This window comes from Haliotis cracherodii, unplaced genomic scaffold, assembly GCF_022045235.1.
Source record: "Haliotis cracherodii isolate W230 unplaced genomic scaffold, xgHalCrac1.p SCAF_16, whole genome shotgun sequence".
Lineage (NCBI taxonomy): Eukaryota > Metazoa > Mollusca > Gastropoda > Lepetellida > Haliotidae > Haliotis > Haliotis cracherodii.
This window is the reverse complement of record NW_027266271.1, coordinates 8,608,735-8,629,237: the sequence shown is the minus strand read 5'-3', so window position 1 is coordinate 8,629,237 and position 20,503 is coordinate 8,608,735. Positions and strand designations below refer to the sequence as shown.

The 20,503-nt window shown below is 38.0% G+C and overlaps 1 protein-coding gene across 2 annotated transcripts in view; it reads left to right on the top strand.

Moving 5' to 3' along the window:
• Positions 1–19,281, top strand: part of LOC139463362 (cardioacceleratory peptide receptor-like) — a 109,049-nt gene extending 89,768 nt beyond the window's left edge. For both annotated transcript variants that reach the window (XM_071244616.1, XM_071244617.1), the window contains 2 exons: positions 13,753–13,872; positions 18,025–19,281. In XM_071244616.1, the coding sequence (XP_071100717.1) occupies positions 13,753–13,872; positions 18,025–18,263 (359 nt within the window). In that variant the 3' untranslated portion in view covers positions 18,264–19,281. The remainder of the gene's footprint in view (positions 1–13,752; positions 13,873–18,024) is intronic.
• The last annotated feature ends 1,222 nt before the right edge of the window (positions 19,282–20,503 follow it).

The window sequence follows — 20,503 nt, the reverse complement described above, 5'->3', positions numbered from 1 at the left end:
TGCTGACATTTACGCGAAACCCGGACGGTTTTAATTCCATCACTTGAACACAGGACAGGTTTAAATAAATCTGAATCCACCATATAGAGGAGTCTGCTCATGCGCATTTGCAGCTTGACAAATTTCCTCTTGTTTGAAGGTCAAGGTTTGGAGCAAGTCAATCTGAAAGTTGGAAGACCGTTAAAACGGATCCAGATCTTAGTGAAATAAGAATATCGTTTCACCAAAAGAGGATGTCGATTCGTTTAATTCAAAATTGGAAGTAAGGTCAGATCGGAACCGGATTTATGTGGAACATGAGTGCCTGAGAAATAGTGAGATGGAGCTTTTATACCACTCCATAAATGAACCTTGATCAATTTGGGAAAGTGGGAAATGCTCCATTCAGGACGACGTGTGTAATTAAGCCTATCTTCACGAGGGTCACAATTTGTTTGCATTATATTTGTGGCATATTTTTTTTCATGCAGTATAATACGGTCTGCATTTGCAGTCTGATGAAGGATAATTCCAATGAACATTGTTAGACGAACCTTGAGAAAGTGAGCTGAGAAGAAATTGGTCCCACAGATGACTTTCTAATGATTGACACTTTCGTCAAAAACAGAGGACGAGCCTCGGGCGTACTCATTGCTGGAAAGAAACATCGATAACCTATATATAAGAAATTTCTATTAGAGCCCTGCTGGATGGTTAAAAAGGAGTAAAAAGAGACGTAGCCTATCCGAGAAGCGACACACTCCAATTCTTATATGGCAGATCAACCCTAGACTGATGTTGCTTTCTGAAACAAATGAAGTACATAAAGCTTTCTAGAACAATTAATATAGTTTGAAGGCTGTTTGTACAAAAACACGGTTTGTAATCTGATATTTTCGGGAAGGAAGAACCTGTTATCATTATAGCTGCTTTAAAATAAGTTTTTGCTTTGTCTGTAATCAGATGATACTGAAATTCGTATTTCAACAAGTGTCCTTTTTTAATATGAAGTCAATAGACAATGCTCACCAACACAACGGAGAAGGTCCGTCATTACACTTATCTCGGCGATGTCACTTGCCGATGTCACTTGGCAATGTATGCCAGAGATATTTTAAGTGCAAAATAAATTGTGTTTTCCTTTTGCAGAAATGTTAAAGGGTACAGTGTAGCCAACTGTTTTCCCTGGGAATCAATTCTATCCAGCAAAGAAATACTCACTGGCCAGATTAGGAGTCGACGAAAGAAATGTGATTTTTACCAGAAATGAAACACTATTGCTTCTCACGGGTATTGAAACAAAAACTGTTTTACATCAAACACTAACTACGTTTGTTCATTCTGTGTCAATGAATGCAAATTAATGTTGATTAAATTATGACAAGAGAGATGAAATGCGACTCTCGTTACACACAATGTACACTGACAAATGCAATATTTCAGAGAGGCTGATGGACGCAATACAGACAACTACTGTGAAAAGTTTGTGTTTTGCAATTTGAATAATTGTTAGATGAATAGTTACTGACGGAATGTAAAATAACATTTGATTTGTCAACTATGCATGTCTTTCAAACCATTTGTGTGAATAGACTGAGGGAGAACTAAAGAAACTACAACCTACAACCAACAACATCTGTTGAAAGGACAACGTATGGTAAAGGCACTTTCTGAACAATTGGATATGCAAGGAATGAGCACAGCGATCCCTACATCATCATACAAACTATCAGATGTGTTCATATCAACGAGCACTTTGTACATTTAAAAACTTGCACGTTTAGGACTTAATGTGAAAGTAAAGCTAAATTGTGTCAAAAAGGTTGAATTTAGAGGATTTCAAGTATACGAACATGATCAAGTAGTTTACCCATGCTGATCTTCCTAGGAGATGTAGATAAAGGTAGAAAATTCATCTGGGGTCACGGAGTTGTTCTGTGGTTTGTCACAAGAAGAATACGACAGAAGAGTTCATGATCTGCCATAACAGGGTTACACCAGACGCATTCGTGGTCTGTCTCAACAGGCTTAAGACAGAAACTTTCATGTTCTGTCCTAACAGGGATACGGCAGAAACATTCGTGGTCTGTCACAACAGGCATAAGACAAAAACGTTGACAAGAATACGATAGTCATTCCATTGTCTGTCACAACAAGAATACGGAACGTCCCACGCATGTTTAATATGGCAGAGTTAGTACACCTTTAGTATCTTTCCCCAAAATAACGTGACCCCTATCCCATAGTTTCGACGTCAGCATCTTTGCAACGAAGTCCATGGTAGAGTCCTGACAATACCCTCATATTTTAACAGACTTTGTTCCCTGGCGACAATCTTCTGTGATCGCGAATATTTGTCATCTTTGATGTCCATGTTGGCTCGCAAAGATTAGAATAGGCAATTCCTCAGCACGCCTTCAAAGAAACCGAGAAATAGTAAATACATTTGATAGCTGCAGATTCAGTTTGGCGATAAGTATGGGTATTGCCAAAGATTAAGTGTACTTTGTTGTGTATCAGATTCAGATTGGCGCTGGGTTTTTTGTCGTTTCCAGAAAAGCCGCAAAGCAATACCTAGGTGTCATTTAACAGGGATGACCTATTCTGTGTGTCGGAGACGAGAGTCAAAGATTGAGTGGACACATTCTAAAAGAAGTAGGGGATTATGTGGTAAATACATCCTTTAAGAAGGCGTTGGAGGTACATTTCATATTTACTTTGGTTTCTCATAATGTATGCATACGTCAGTATGAATTTAGCACAGGGACTGAAATAGAGTCATTTTTGTGAAGATTACCCTGGCATACTCAAAGGACATGCACCACGAGACGACTTTCAACAAGAACTGTAACTGAAAATGACTATAATACAAATAGGACATCAATAATTGATTCTCACATATTGGACATACTTAACATTTCGCTTGAAGTTAGAGTAAAATCGCAATGTAGAACTCACAAACACTGGTGAGTCAAAACTCCTTATCAACTAATAAAGGGCAAAATTCGGTTCTCTCTTGTCTACGCTCTCTTGTGTACTCACAAAAGCTGTGGTTGGAAATTGTATTCGTGTCATATATACTAGAGACAGAGGAAAGTAAATACATGGTCTATGCCACGCATCGATGCAGGCACGACCTCTTCTGAGTAGACTAAATATCAGACTCTGGATTGTCTCCCATGGTATCCTTTGTCATTCTTCTTGTAAGGTTTACCCAAGCGGGGAAAGCTGTTCTTCGGCCTAGAACACCCCAAACGTGTTCAATCGGTGAAATGTCTGGAGACTTGCCTGGCCGGGACAATGATGTGACACCTTGCTGCATCGACTGCAACGACAGCTCTGTGAAAACGTGGGTTATCACCTTGGAACTCCATGTCCTGACACACTCGCTGGGCAAATGGGGCTTGACTTAATATTTGGTCATTGTCCTTTGCATGATCATCAGATCCGACCTTTTGTTGTATGTTGTGCCAGGCGAATCCATGGTGCTGCCATCTATCAAGCTATTGGACTGCTGTCCGATAGCACATCTCTCCATGCCGTCTCCAAACACGTTGGCTATCATCTGTAAAGCGTAAACAGAATCTTGATTCATCAGAAAACATGTTGATTCTCCAATGCCGCTGATGACGACCTCCAAACGGCTGTGCCCACTTTTGTTTGACGTGCCCTTATGCCTCACTTATACGCATTCCTCTTGATTAACGTAGAAGTCGGATTCCTGTGCCAGGCCTGAAGTTGTACCTCAATTCTGTTGCAGAAATTCTGTTCCTCAAAGCAGTGGCGCATACATATCGATCCTGCCTGGGAATACTCTTTCTAGGCATTCCTCTACCCAACCTAATCTTAACCCAACACATTTGCCGATATCGTTCCATCAGTCGGGATGCCACATTTTAGATGTACCAAAGTGTCTGGCAACTGCCTTTTGTCATTGGCCAGCTTCAATCATGCCACTTGCGCATGTTCTGTCATGTACCTTTTGGACGCATTTTTATCCCCCCCCCCCCCCCCCCCCCCCACACACACACGGCATATAATGCGGGGGGATATAGCGATCAGCCAGTCTGTCTGTCTGTCTGTCCGTCCATCTGTCCGTCCGTAATCATTTCCTTTTCTGGGGCAGAACTCGAAAACAATTCAGTGTATTTGATTAAAACTTTGCAAATCTATCAGTCACATACTGAAGTTGTGCCTTTTACTATTAAGGAATTTTAGAAAGTTTTATATTTTTTACGTTTCCATGGCAACAAGTTTGACTTAGGTTCTTGAAGGGCGGTGTTCGTGGTATGTCATCTTTCTGATGACTCTTGTTTTCTTTGAATCCGATCAATGAACCATGTGGTTGTGGCGTTAATTGCCATATGCCAGTAACAAGAATGTGTCACAGTGGAAGACATGTATTACATGTGCAATGTTCAATGTACAATGCAGTTTGAGCGAGACCGCTATCCGCGTTCATTTGCTGTATCTGGTGCAACAAAGATGGTAATTTCATTACATATAGCTGGAATGAACCGCCTACCTGGTCGAGTGGTATAGCATCCCTGTCGTGAGCGGAAAGTCGGGTGTACGATCCCCGACCGCGTTACGCCAAAAGACGTGAAAAGATGGTATTTGATGTTACCCTGCCTGACGCGACGTTAAACCCCATTTCACCTCACCTTACAGCTGAAATGACAAGGGTTAACTTAAATATTATTCCTAGTATACATACAAATCGGGTAGGTGAACAGGTGAACATGCTAAAATACACGATACAGATTATTGAAACAATAACATTTCGATTCAGACTAGTGTAATAAAACAACCAATAGATTACTGTTTTTTTAATTATTGCGTTTGTCCTCAGTGATGTTAAAATTTATAACTGCCCAAATATACGACGACTATGAAATAAGTTCATGAATATACATGAAAAGATTATATTCATAATTTCAGATAGATATCACTTGTGTATCTAAACGTCGTGTCCTTACGGCAAGAAAACCAATACAATTAGAATAATGTGTATCAGAAAACACTGTGATAATTCCTTCTTGAACTCTCGTTCTAAAATATTCAAGACGAGATATTATCATATCAAGATATATATTTTTATATATTCTTTATCATTTATGCCATTTATATTCCTTTCTAATTTGGCTATTTCTTACCTAATCGACACTTTATTCGAAACTTGAGAGGGAATAACCTGACCTTGTCTCTGTAGGTCAGTTGAAATGCCGGCTGGATTGTCTGATGCCACTAAGCGCCACTGTTCCACAGTTAAAAGCGTGAGTGTCCCCAGCCATTATGTCCCAATTTCCTGTTTGGTGGTAACCACTGATGTACAGAACCGTAGGGGTAATCAGAATGGAAATTATTAATAACCTTCTATTCCGACACCGGAAGATGTGAGATCACATCCACGCTTCGGTTTCAAAGATTGCCCGGTAGTATGACCAGGAAGACGTAAGAGGGTAACGGTTTGACATTTTCACGATGCTTTCATTCACGTTACGCTTAGCTTGTTTATTGAACACATAATTGATATGCTGTCTATGGTAGAGGTTATTTCAGCAAGTTATAGGTTCATTCTTCGCGTTAAAACCCCATTCATCACAGCATGTCAAGCAAGATGAGCTTCCAGGTCTGAAGATCCTGTTATTACACGGGTTAGGTGCTCCAGTTTCACTAATGCTGTCCTTATAACAGTTGTGTCATCTGTTTCTGAGATAGGAAGACATGTGTGGCCGAACGTGGAATATGTCCATGAGTTTATTCTAGAGTTGACATGGGTCATATTAGTCTATTCAAGCAGTTTCCGAATGCAAGGGTGACTGATATTAATAACTGTTGCGCTGACGACGATCGATTACAGTTAAACAGCTGAGCGCATCTTGGCTCTCGACTACCGGCACGTATCATTACATGATAAGGAAGAGAATATATGTTTTTTGTTCTTCAGGATGTGTTCGGAAATAGCGAATTTCAGGTCGAGTTTGTTAACAGACGTCCGATTTTGTTGTCCTTACATGTACATATATATATTCTCTGCCTCATGGCATTCATTCACCTGATGAAGGGGTAAGCATATTCTCCGAGACGTTGTGTTCCTCATAATAAAGAAGTTGACATCCATATATTCTCTTCCTTATGTGTATCACTTCTAAATGCCTTTCAAAGACCTGATTACTATGATACCTTGTATTCCGCCGCTTTTAGTCCAAGGCTAAAGAGACACAACACAGAGAAAGGTATTAAGTCAAAACGAAACACTACTCGCTTTGCTGGTATGCTATATCTCGTATCAGCAAGGTTCGCCTACCAGACACACTTGTATATTGAATATCAACAAAAAAAAACGTTTTTAAGGATTCTGTACAATTACAGGTCTTCGGTATTGATCAATATCAACTATGCAAGGAAGGGTATTATATCTATGCGTTTCGTTTTTTCTCATTGTTTAAGGCCCACGATATTATAATTATTTCGGCAAAATGCTAATAACTTGTTATACAATGCGATTTTATTTCTGAAGACTGTTTTCACATGAATCGAAACTATTGGTCAAGTCTGTCGTACAAGCATAATAAAAGATGTTTCCATCCATCGCAGCTACTTGAAGGATCTGTGGTTGTTACGGCGTGCAGCGATGAGAACTTGATGCAAGGTGTTATCTGTAATGGGCGGCCTCTTGCTGCAGGCGATATATTAGGACCGGGCCTAGACAGGGTTTTATTTAGTTGTTGGGTCACGATTTTACGCGGTACAAGTGCATGACCTTATACTATCGTCGTAACACCTATGGCTAGGCCGCTTTTGAAGACAGTTGTAGCTGTTCAAATAGGTCCATTTCATTTCGCGCCTCATATGATCGAGATTGGAGAATTTTCGTAACCTTGAAGAGAAAGAAAAGTTTGCCCTGAACGTTCATTTCGTGGCTTATAGTGTTTCTTTCGATTTGATGCCACCATGAATAAGAGTTTTGCTGTTGTTTGCTTTACAATAGTCCTATAATATAAAGGCGAACTGTGAAAAAAATATCGATTTGGGGGTTGCCAATATGGGGTACGATAACATGCAGTAAACCGAATGACCGAGACTTACCACCCGGTAACTCGTTTTATTAGACTTCTACGACAAAATAGGTTATTGGTGACCAAATATGTATTCGTGATTCCCACGGAGTCTTGAGAGAATGACACTAATTTTTTCTAGGGCTAATGAATAACATAGCTTAACTAAATTACTTTTAGAAAATGAACAAGGGACTAAATCATTGTAAATGCCATTCCCACTATACTTTACCTGTCAATTTAGATTCCAGAGCTTTAGCCGTTCTCAGAAAAAATATAATGTAAAATCCATAAACTGTTTCGTTTCTGTGGTTCTTTTGAAAAGTGGTGAATCTGAATGTAAACCACGTGTGTGAAGTTTAGCAGAGGCCATCCATCTTCTTCATTCCTCTTCATTAGACACAGCCTATAAACAGCCATTTGCATTCACGCTTCAGGGAATAATTTAAACTAAGAACTATAAGGTTTTCTCTAAATACTGGTACCATAGAATGCCTGTTGTTTAAAGGTCTTCGGTACTTTAGTATCACCGACGACTTTATCGAAAAGATAATTTATATTTATTTTTTTCGAGTGAACAATTGACTTAAACAATGAGCTGTTGGAACTGTGCCTCTAACTGAACCACAAAAGCAGGGTGTATTACCTGTCGGACATATGGAAATCTTATTATATGCTATGACAGCCGTCCAGCCAGCAGGAGCACACAGATCGCGGACACGTAATGGCCAGTAACCATATTGCAATGACTAAATCTCTCCATTCGCGCCGACCACGTCATCACTATATGTACAAATCAAGGCGGAAGAATAGGGAAGCGAGTGTACATAACCAGCGTCTGTATGCGGCATCGACGCTCGGGGTAGACCGCATCCTGTAGGTCATTACCAGCAAATCAGTCAGGCTCAAAGTGCAAGCAGTTTCTTGTTCTTCGCAGTATCGAATTGAAGATAAGTTATGCGTGCAAAACCGCACTCTTTCTTTTTCCGAACAAAACTGTAGGAACACCACATTAATGAAATAATTATTCAATATTTCAGTTCCAGCTGTGGATAAGGAAGATAATGGCCTCTCGCTGAGCATTCAGCACCTTTTATTTCACATTTTCCTACTCCTGTTGTAAGACGATTCTGACTCATTATAGTCCGAGTATTCTTGAATTTGCGTTTTCACCTTTCATATTGGTCGTATACACCTCTTTGCTATAATAACAGACCACGGGCATTGAGGATCATGAGAAGCAGTGGATCCTGGCACGACAAATGGACGCAACACTGCAGACCTGATACTAACGAACAAGTTGACTGAGCCGTATGGGTACCTCGTTAAGTCTCTGAATACATCGAGACAACATTATGTGCAGTTTCAAAACAAACAACTCTTACTTCGCTCACCACCGTTGCCACCGTCCGATTATTTGTGCCTCGATCGTGAACGAGAGGACATTTGTTTTCAATATCACCGTCGCATAGCTATTACTGATTCATCTAAGATGATGATATATGAACCATATGCTGCCGTGCGGGTGTACGTCATGTTATGTCTATGATGATTTAACGAGGAAAGGAGTGGCCGATGTGATCATTCTTACGATGTGTAACTAAGACTAAATATACCAAAATAGATAACCCTTTTATCAACTCTATTATCATCAATGATTTATGATTTTGAACATATGAGGAATACGAATTCAATCATGGAGATGTGATATGATTATAGGTCAAAGGAGGCTGCCAAGATGACTAACCAATCCGCTATTATTTAGATCAGGGAACACACTTTGGTTGACAGTGCGGTTTGACACATGGCAATATTTGGAGATGATGATGGTTATTCTGCCTGGTAAAATATATTGTACGCTGCGAAAAAGGCAATTCATCACATTCTGACATGATGGATCAGCCATATAGATTGATGATGTGGTCGTATGTGCTATATGTTTAAGGGTCTCGCTAAGCCATGGTCTATGACACTCTTGATACCGTGCAAAACTTTGTACTATTTAACTTCTTTTAGTGTTCTAGTGAATATCTAATATACTCCACAGGTTAGGTAATATTCAGGCACAACGATGGTTTAATTTGGAAATGTGATATTTTGATTGGCGAAAACATATTGATTACTCGCTCTTCGGGTAATTTTACCAAAGAGTGGATTCGAAGGACGAATTGTGTTTTTTTAACCTTGTTCCAACTGCTTTCTGTAAATCTGTTTAAATATGTTCTCTTAACGATGATGTTAATATTTCATTGAACTCTTTGAAACTTGGCAGACATTTTATTATTTCCCCAAACCCGTATGCATTCACATTTGGCAATTAAATACCATATGACAGCAAAAAACGACAATACAGGATTCAATCCCTTTTCTAGAAAATACGATGAAAATACCAAGACTAAATAATTTCCTTTTTGTGGCCTTGTTTGTTGTTCATGATCAAAAGTGAACCATGAGCGTTTGTTGTGTACTATAAGAAGGATAGGTTTGGGACAACTTTCATTCAACTAAACTGACCACCAGACATGGTTCCTAGCATTTCATTTGGATTAGTTTCCTGAGGTGACCTTCATTAGTCGGTACTTCGAACGTTAGTAGATGTAATCAGTCTGTATGACACTTTCAGTGGGAGTTATTGCATGGGGCGTTATTAGTTCATGTTAGTGAATACTAAGTTATATGTGACTGGACGTTAATGCCAGTAAACAATTCCTCTAGGTCTCATCGATCCCCCATTGGTAAAAAAACTGATTCCAATTGTTGCCTCCTATTCTGACAAGTCGACTTGTTGTGGAGAGAATTACATCGAAATCAGGAGATTGAAAACGTATAAAAGACGAAATGGTGCTAATGTGAGACACAGAATCATTCAAGTGGTGCTTATAACGGAATCGATTCACCAGAGCTAGACCTTTAAGGCGTCACGATGTATAGAGATAGCGCTGCGTGTGTGTAAGCTTAATTCCTACAGTGCTAAACTTCTTGAGCCTTATCTCACTGTGTAACAAGCCATGACTATTTAAAGCTCTAGACGTTAAACTTCAGCTCCTACTAACCTTCTTATCGTCATGTTAAATGTCCTTTGAGATATTACAGTCAATGTTATGCGTTATATTAGAAACAAAACGACAACAATTTAATCCGTTTGGATTTTGTTTGCACGCTTCAATTACTTGCTACGTTAACTCAACGATTTATCAAAAAAGTTCAAAAGGTTCACATGTACTAAATGTTGACTTAACTAATACACAAATATAACACTGCACGTGCCAGACGTTTAATGACCTAAAGTAGTATCATAATGTCTGGATGGCAAGATGCATTTTATGTCTTGCGAAAACTCCTTTGAGCCTCTGGTGTATTCCCATCCTACTCGATGCCCTTTCACAACTAGGTTATAAAATCAATTAAAGCCATTTGCTAACTGCTAACAGGTAACGCTTGTAAATTAATACTGGAACAAGATACTCAATAACGAGAATTTCCATTTTTTTATCACACCAGTTTTCCTAAATACATCGAGACGTGTGTCATAAGGTTTTTTTCGTAATCTTACGAAGAAATCACCGGCACGTTTTAACAATATTTCAGTATTAAATTTACTGGATTCAATATGGAAAATCTTTTATTTCCAGATTTCAAAGTTGTTTATCCGACAAACCTAAGTTTCAGTTCTAGATCTCAAACTATAACATCTTCCAAACACGTAAAGATCCGTCTTAAATTAATCTTCAGCAACCCACGCTTGGCGTGACTTGGTTGATGCTTGTTATCATATCCCAATCGCGATGATGCATATCACTGGATTGCCTGGTCCAGACTGGATTAATTAACAGGCCGCCGTTATATAGCTTGAATTTTGCTGAGAGCGGCGTTAAACAACAAACAAAAACACAATGATGTGCGGCTTTCTGTCAGCGTTGCGTCCCTTAGTACTACACGAACCTGTTATATTAGGTTTTTCCAAATCACAAGGAGTTTTCTTCCCACGTGAAACAGACATGGCGTGATATAATTAAAATAATGTCATCACTCACTCATTCTAACCATCTTCCAAAACATCATTAAAACCCTCCTGCTATCATCTCTTACGCGCGTCTTTTGAAACATTCACTGACGTTAAATTGTGGCCATCAGTTGTTTACGCTAACCTGACTTCTGAGGCTGCCTAACGAAATCATTAATGCTGCCACTGACTCTGAGACCAACTAGCATCACTTCAGCTGTCAATAAGACCCGCCGTGGAGTCAGATTGTGTTTGCAGATGAAGTAGGTCTGACGCTTGCTCTGTTCCAAGGTTAGAACAGCAATTTATGTCGACAAGATAAAACAAACATTGTCTTAAAATATTGACCCAGTTGGTAGTTTTACTTGCAGATGTGTGTGTGTGTGTGTGTGTGTGTGTGTGTGTGTGTGTGTGTGTGTGTGTGTGTGTGTGTGTGTGTGTGTGTGTGTGTGCGTGTGTGTGTGTGTGTGCAAACCCTACTCAAACTAAAGTTTTATGTGTATCCACTGAAATTCATGAATTAAATAATATGTGACCAAAAAAAAGCGCGATCCGGCTCTGGAGAAAGAGCATACCATTTCTTTTCTTGTAGGGAAATTAACAAAAAAACAAAGTGTTGCGTAAGGTGGCTTGGTCATTTGCAATTGGGTTTCAGTGTAGGACACTTTTGAACTTTTGAAGATAAGTATAGTTGTAGTTCTCAGAACGAAATCCACTTGATTAGTGTCATGCATGGTCGTATTACTCACTGTTGCATATTTGTAAGAAGCAGATATATACAACACGTCTTAGATATAGCATGTACAACACGTCTTAGATATAGCATGTACAACACGTCTTAGATATAGCATGTACAACACGTCTTCTTAGATATAGCATGTACAACACGTCTTAGATATAGCATGTACAACACGTCTTGTGCAACTGAGACGAGACACAGACATATTTGACGTAACCCTATGTATGTGTTATGATGGAACTGCCAGTTCCCATTAGGAACTGATATTACAAAAAAACATTAAATTGGAGAGAAGCGGGAAATGCGTGACATGGTGTCAACTATTTCGATGCAGTTGCCAAGACTGAGACACATGTCATTAGCAGTAATCTGAAGGAAATTACCTCCATAGAAGACACCACAATAGCGTACATAGATACATGTGTCCTTCAGAATTCTGAAAAAAGGTAGAATCACTTAGGCATCTGACATTATTCAAACTATAGGTCGATGATACAGGATCCATCACTCTATAACCACTACATGTAGCTCGGTACCACACTGCCCACCTGATTGCCATGCTTAGCTATTAGACGGAAGGGAATGTGACTTATGTATTTAACAGATATGTGTAATTCAGTCCAAATGAACTAAAAATGTAATCAGTAGATTAATCTGGATGGTTTTTTTACACTAATGAGTCTTTCTCCAATATGCTTGGAAAATAACGTGCATGCTTAACAACCTAGAGCACAAGCAATTAACTTGACTGTTCCGAACTGTCATTACTACACGATCAACAGATTAAGCATGAGCTCATTGGGCTCTTGCTGGACAATTACAAATGGTCAGTTCATCCAGTGGGGTCATTTCGTGACTGACCAATGCCCATGGTCTCGTGCAGACCGATGCCCCATCTTCCTAGGACATCACATCAAACAATGTTTTCTTTGCCAACGATCAGATAATAAGATTATTGAGACGGTTTAATTCAATGCGAAAGGGTTGGGACCTACTCTAATTGCACTGGGGATGTCTTAAGAGTGATGTTACTAAAGAAGCAGTCAAATTTCCTGGGACTGTTATTGATGTTTGTGGTAATTGTTGAAATCCAGTTTTCGGATGAGTGCGGAATGTGATCTTATATGTGAACACAAATTACAGTCTCGTGAATGACATCAAAGAACCTAATTATAACGTAGATTGTGTACTATACAGAGTACACAAGTTACTTGGAAACATGTACACATTGATGTGAATAGAAAAACGTCGTTTGGCATATGAAATGATCCTTTACTGTTTTTGGAAGCTACTTTCTATATAACTCCCAAAGTGTATATGCCACGGCGCTTCATTCCGACATTTTAATAAGCACGGTGTTATATAATGTACAATGTACGTTATATCTGTTATCCGTGTTATCAACTTTGACGTATCTCTCCAAGTCGTTTCCAAAGGTTCCAGTAAATAGTAATCATGGTAAATCACTGCTTCGGTTGCTCGGAACTTATAGCGAGTTTCGACAACCACTTTATGCCAATAATGGACTGAAAAGAGAATATGTGGTTACCCAGTGTTTACCTTCGCACTTACCGAACGCTTCTTAAAGGAGGTCGTTGATTGCTTCTCGGTTGACCAACATAAGTGATCTCGTGAGACGTCACTCTGTAAGATCGTTAACCTTTCCACAGGGCATGTACAAATATATCTGTGTAAAATACATATTCATTATCTATACAATACATTCCTTCGAATACATAAAATACTTGCTTACATTTGAATAGAGGTTATCCATTATGACGTTCCGCAAGCTGTCTTATAACCAAGTTTATCTTTGGATTATTTTCGGTAACTCAATCTTGCTAAGGTCCTGACGGAACCCCATAATGACAAATTGCATGTGATAATACGAGATTCAGGTTTATTAAAACACAGAACGACAGTACTCCGTCAAAGTTGATTGTAATATGTGTTTCTATTGGTTGTTGTAGGAGGTCATGTGTATGCGGCAGCCAATAACGCACGATTTAAGGACAGTGCCACCAGTTCCAGGGGACTTATTCCAAAAGCAAAGATCAAAACCATCAAGATGACATTGGTGATTGTGCTCGGTAAGCCTTCAGATGATTTTAGGCATGGACAAAATACAAAACATGGTTTAACTGATTACTGTCGAAGAGATGATTCAGCATTAAATTAAATTGTAACATATCGTTTATGCACAATAATATATTAATAAATTTATCATATATTCAAAGTTGAAATCGCCATGTGCGGCGTTAAACAACAAAACAAACCAATGGTTGTCGTGTCTTCCGTGTCATTAACATATTAAACACACATTTTTGTGTATTATCTTAGAAATTCCACACAGCGATTCCAGCAATGTGCTGACATATTGCCTTTCTTGGATAATAAAAATGTTCGATGAAAGCTAAAAGGTGCAATTTGCTTCAGGCAAAAGAAACTTTCACTGATAATCAATCAGAATTATCCCACAGCAACAAAGACATAATTAGACAGCAAAAATATGCTTTTCAAACAGATGATTGAATTCAAAAGGTTTTCTCTTTGATGTAAAAAAAAGTTCTGACATCGAGTCAGCTTCCCAGAGCTTGAAAATATCATCAAGATCTTAAAACCGTTTGATAATCATTTATTAAAATTTATATGAACGAAGGGGATATTATACTTAAACTGACACGATTGTCAAAATAAACTACTTTGTTTTCACAAGTGATACCTAGTCGTTAATATAAAATCATTATATCTAGTGCTGATTTTTATAAGACATCTAAAACATGAGAGATATAAATTACTTTGACATCTAAATAATCTATAAATGATCTTCAAAGAGACTTCAAACAACACTAAAAACAACGTTCGCCTTGATTTGTCAATATTTTGTTTCAATTCCTTCTATATATAAATTCTGCTCCCTTTCACCATCCTAAAACCCTCGTTTGTTATGTTAAATTAAGGAATAATACCTAAACGAACCGAAAAAATACAGTCAATGCTTATGATTAAATTCGACAACCTAAAACATGTTTTATCTACAATAGTTAACCAAAAACAGTGCTCCCTTCCACCATCATAAAACCTTCGTTTGTTATGTTAAATTAAGGATTAACTGTGTATTTTTTTCCAGTTCATTGAGGTATGAATCGAAAAACCAATGTGCAAACTATATGAATCCGCGTAGCGGATTCTTTCAAAAGTTTGCCCATTGTTTTTCGATTCATACCTCAACGAACCGAAAAAATACACAGTCAATGCTTGTGATTAAATTCGACAACCTAAAACATGTTTTATCTACAATAGTTTAACCAAAAACAGTTGTATATATCAAAACAGAAAAAAATGACGAGATTGATAAACATTCCAGGTGTAGGAATACATACTGTGGCGTGACATGAATCAGGTGATCGTTTAATCTATGCACATAACTTGACATGCGTAAACAGTCAGTAGCCAATCAACGGAGAGCAGGATCAAAACAATGTTCATTGGGCATGTCAATTAAGACAAGAGGCGAAAAGAACTGAAACAGTCAGACTGTAACGAACCGGAAGAAATATGTCCGGGTGAAGGCGGCTGTTTCAAGTTACATGGTCAGTTACCGCCAGATTAAAACATTACTTCCCTGATTACGGTAAAACACAGTTGGACAAATGCTAGTTAGAAATGAAACCCGAAGAATGAAAGTTGAACCGACTGTAATATTTGGATTCACTGACATTAAGAAGTAATAAAAGTAGTGCGCCTCGATGGGCGTGGCTTAATTTTTTACATTCATTGGGAAATGAATGCAATAACACGTGACCAATTCAGCTAATCAGAATACAGGAATTTCAATGAACACAACGAAAATTTATTGTAAATTGAATTTGCTCGGAAATTATCTATATACAAACTAATACTGTTTTCTGGTTAAGTGGCGAAAATAACGTCTTAGCAGTATTTTATTTGGACTTTCGATGTTGAGGTAGATCGTGGAAGTTTACCACTTTGGTGGAACCAAGGAGTACGGCGCATTACTGATCGTAATCATAATTGTGGACTCTAAAGACATTCATAGTTGGTCTACGTATAATTATATATCTCGAAAATCGATTATCTGCAAACTTGCCTGTTATGTCAACTGTAACTTATAACTTTATGTCAATCCTTTTGGAAAATCGGTTATATCGAAGTTTACAATTGGTCGCTTTAGCTTCGAGGTAAAGTATGTCTTCGTATCAGTATCCATGTATTATCTCAGATTGGGATCTAAAAAACGTAATAATAAATGGTAGAGTGTAGTGGCTTTTTCAGCCCTGCTATTGTCTGTATGGGTGTGTTTGGTGGCTCCGACAAAGGCTATTTTTCTATGATGTGAAAGATAAATAAGAAAATTAGATATAAATCTCACGTCGCAAAATGTAACAAAACAAACATGTAGCTTGTCTTTCATCATCTGAATAAACAGAGGCAACACATTCAGCCGCCTACATTATGTTACAGAGGGAGGATTCCGTGCAAACTATGTAGTCATTATCCGAAGTACATCACAATGCGTTTTTTATATCACACCTCGCGAAAAGTTGTTATTTGTTTATGATGATTTTTATTGTCCATTCGAATTCGTCTCAATTTTCTTCTTCCACATATTTCATTTCCAATCCATTTATGTAATCTACATTTGAAGTTTTTTTCCAATCATTGTCGCGATATCATACCCCGACTCACTGAATCGATCAGTGTTTACTTTACTTGGGAAACCGGCGCCCTCAGTCATTTCGCTGCTGTTGTGTCTTGAACTGAGGAGTCAGTGGAGACATATTTAGTGCAATGGGCGATTTAGGATGTAGTGTCGTGAAGGGAAAGCTTTAGATAAAAAGTGAAAGGTTTACACTGGCAATGCTGTATAAAATAGTTCGAATTTATCAAGATACATCGGGTGAAAGTCAAGTTTTCAACTTACCAAATCGGAGTTAAATTTCAATCTAAAAAATTATCAATACCTTCCTCGTACAGGCAGGGAAAATGAAGAAAGAACGAATTATTTGTGTAAGGTGGTGAGGCCCTTTGGGTTTTAGTGTAGAAAATGATTGGGAATTACCTGGAAGAAGTATAGCGCAATTGCTGGTAAAATAAATAAACGACCTCTAAATTATTTGTGTGATTGACACATAATTTGACAAATTGGATATATATTCTGAAAGATCGTTCTTTAATGTAAGCCATAATTAAATAAACCCAGCATTTCTTCCAACTTGAGAAAAGAAGTGTGTCTTGGCTTGTTATCTTTTAATAATCGAATTCCCATCCTGAAGCCAGTGGTGTTCCCTTTTAACAAAACAGAAGAAATACAAAATGCCAAAGATCACGTCAAGTAATTTAAACGTGATAAATACATGCATTTTGACATAACTGAAGCAATAGATGGCACTTGCGATGATATATGTACATAATGAAAGTGAGGTAGAAGCAATAATATTGTAGAAATAGTGTAACCTTTCAAAGTGAATTGTATCGTGTATTCATCATGTACACCTAATTCTGAATCACTGTAGAAATCGTGTGATGTTATCTGATATGACACACAAAAATAGTAAACACCGTTTAGGTACTATGTAACAGAGGTAAAATGATGAACAAATGCATCTAAAGTGAAAGGAGTATAATATCTCAATATCAGTAATGTTTGTGAAAGGTTCAATGGGGCTAAATGGGAAACATGTATTGTTATTTATGCAAAGCGTTTTTTATCTTTTGATTTAACAAAATTCTATACATGAAATATAATTATAAAATATACCAGGTGTATCTTTAAACATAAGCGATAAAAACATTTCCACACTCTTTAGAAATGTCTTCTAAAAACAGCGTCCATTGTACGTGATTCCGATTATGTTATGTTTTTTATCGCCATCAAATAGTGACGATAACAGGTGTTTGCGAAATGGTGAGCGAATCCTGCCATCCTTGAATTCTAGCGTTGATGTCAGACACGTCGCTACACAAAAGGGGACGGGTTTCAATAGGGCAAGAACCGGTAATACAACGTATATCCACGTGACGCACAATTATCTCAACTTAGCCTTTTCACACACACATTATATTGGTACTGTTGATGGCAACAGTTCTAGCTTGGCATTTGTCTGCATCTGGGACACAAACCAATTGTTTTTTAACATTGGCATTGGCGTCGTGTTGATGCATGGCATCAGTGTTTTCTTGTATTGATGTTAAATCATGTTGGTATCCGTCTTTTGCAGTATTCATCATCTGCTGGAGCCCCTACTTTGTGTTTGATCTGGTCGACGTCTACCTCAATGTACCGAGAACACAAGACATGGTCGCCGCCAGCACATTTATTCAGAGCCTCGCGCCCCTGAACAGCGCTGCCAATCCAATAATTTACTTTGGTTTCAACGCCAAAATGTGCATAGGAATCTTAAAGAAAGGTTGGAAGCACAATTCGCCAACGTCTCAATCTCAGCTCACAAGTATATGACCTTTCAACCTTGACCTACAAGGACAGAAAAAGGGGCCATGGCATACTGCCACCATACTGTCACTCAATGCCTAATGTAACGCATGTACAACAAGAGAACACCAATGGTTTCAAATGAGATTGAAAATGGCCCCCATTAATTATATTGGTGTACGTCTTAAATTGTATTCATGATCATGGCATTAAGGTTACCTTGGTGACTAAGTTTCAGTGTCATGATGGATGTGATTGTTTGGTGTGAAACTATCAAGGCAGGCAGACTACATGCACTTCACTCCTTGATGCAGGCGAGTTCACGGTTACAGCACTGAATCTCAAGCTGGAGAAATGAACCCGTTCTCTGGTGTTTTGCTGTGGATGTTGGATGTCATTTGACAAACCGTTGATCAGTTGATTATGAAATATTTAAGTGAGGTGGCAATGTTGTTTTGTCAACTTTGTATGGTCTGTCATTTGCATATGTATCAGGCATAAGACTAAATGGTCACTTCAGCATACTAATCAAATACCACACAAACTCTCAACCAGATGTTATTTCATCGTTGATTAATATTACACTTCCTGTCTCCTTAGCTTCAACGTTGTGGACCTCTTTTCAGGAATGACAAAGTAATACGACTCAAAATAAGTTAAAGAACACATGATTCGTTCATTTTATAGTTCACTTTCATAGCATGAGAGGTTAACTATTAAAATATGATGTAATAACTTATTTTGAGCAGTATATGACAAAATAAAACGTTTTAAAATAACGCAGTAAGTTTAACTCATTTAATACTTGTTACGACAGTTGACAATGCTCTGCCTATACAATAATTTAAGCAAAGGTCATAAAAAAGGTTTTCATAATTTTTCTGAAGCTGCCATGTCGATGTAAGCCATACTGATATAGTTTCGCTTAGTAGTTTCAACACCATGGCCAGAGCGTATGGTCTTATGCTCAGTATATTGTCAGCCACGTTATTTTTGTTATGTAAGTGTTAGCACATGATTGTGAGAAGTATGTTTGTTTATTAAATCTCTCATCTTATTATTTTCAGTTAATATTATTTTGATATATACATAAGCATATATGGCTGAAATTAATCAATGTTTTTTTCAAAACATTTTCCGTCTTATTTGTAAATCATTCATTTTAAACTGAAAATATCATTTTAAGTATTTGGGCCCCCATTTCATATTTCTTAAAATTTAGCTCTCTGGATTATTTCTTTCTTCTAACAGAATATCTATCTGACATATTATCTGTAATTGTAATAAGATATGTGATATATGTGCACATAGTGTGAATTTATTTCTCTATTTTCTCTATCTCCATTCTCCTATTAACATGCTTGTTATAATAACATCTTCAATGTTTGTTTGTTTTCTGAAATAAAGCAATGTTAAAGAGTACTATTCTTGTTTGTACTGACTATTGTCATTTCAATGTTCGTAAGTTCATGTGATGCAAGTTCGTAAGTTCATGTTCATAGCACCTGTACCGAAACATTGCATTGAAAGAATAAAGAAGTTGAAATCCATTTCCTTTATATCAAATAACGATTGACGTATTCTTGTGCGGGATACCACTCGTTATGTAAGTTGAAAATTCCAAACCAGTGACAAATTGTTTGTCAACCTATACTGAATAATCTACGCAAAGCTTTGTTTTAGTGTGCCCTTTCATGGAATACCTACGTCCCGATCATCCTAACGTTATTACACTATTATTAACACGGTCCTAACATGATCCTTGAGTCAGGATCATGTGGCTCGCTCACCCCATATGTCGTTGGTTAGATCTTTTCAGTGATCGTATCTATACCCACTGTAGGGGTATGCCTAAATGGTTCAGATTCCATTTTCAAGTTGACGTTGAATGTCGTGAACACTGACTGTTTCCTCAAACTATAAGGACAGTACGTGGTCTGTGGGCATGCACAGTTTAGTTTCATCGTGTTCAGACGAACGTCCATTCTGTTGGTTGAGTAATACGATAGGTCATATCCTGCGTTCATGTCTGCTTCATTATGCCCCAGTATTATACCGCGGCGATGTTGTTTCAACATAACCATGGCCTCTGATTCCATCATGTATCTCTTCTTGGATCAGGGAAAAGAATGGCTCATTCGCTCCCAAATTCGCATTGATAATGATTCTCGGTTTGTCACCGTACTCTAGCATCACTTTCCAGTTGTCCGCCTACATTATGCTGACACGTCGTGATACAACTGAAATAATGTTCAAAGTGGCGTTAA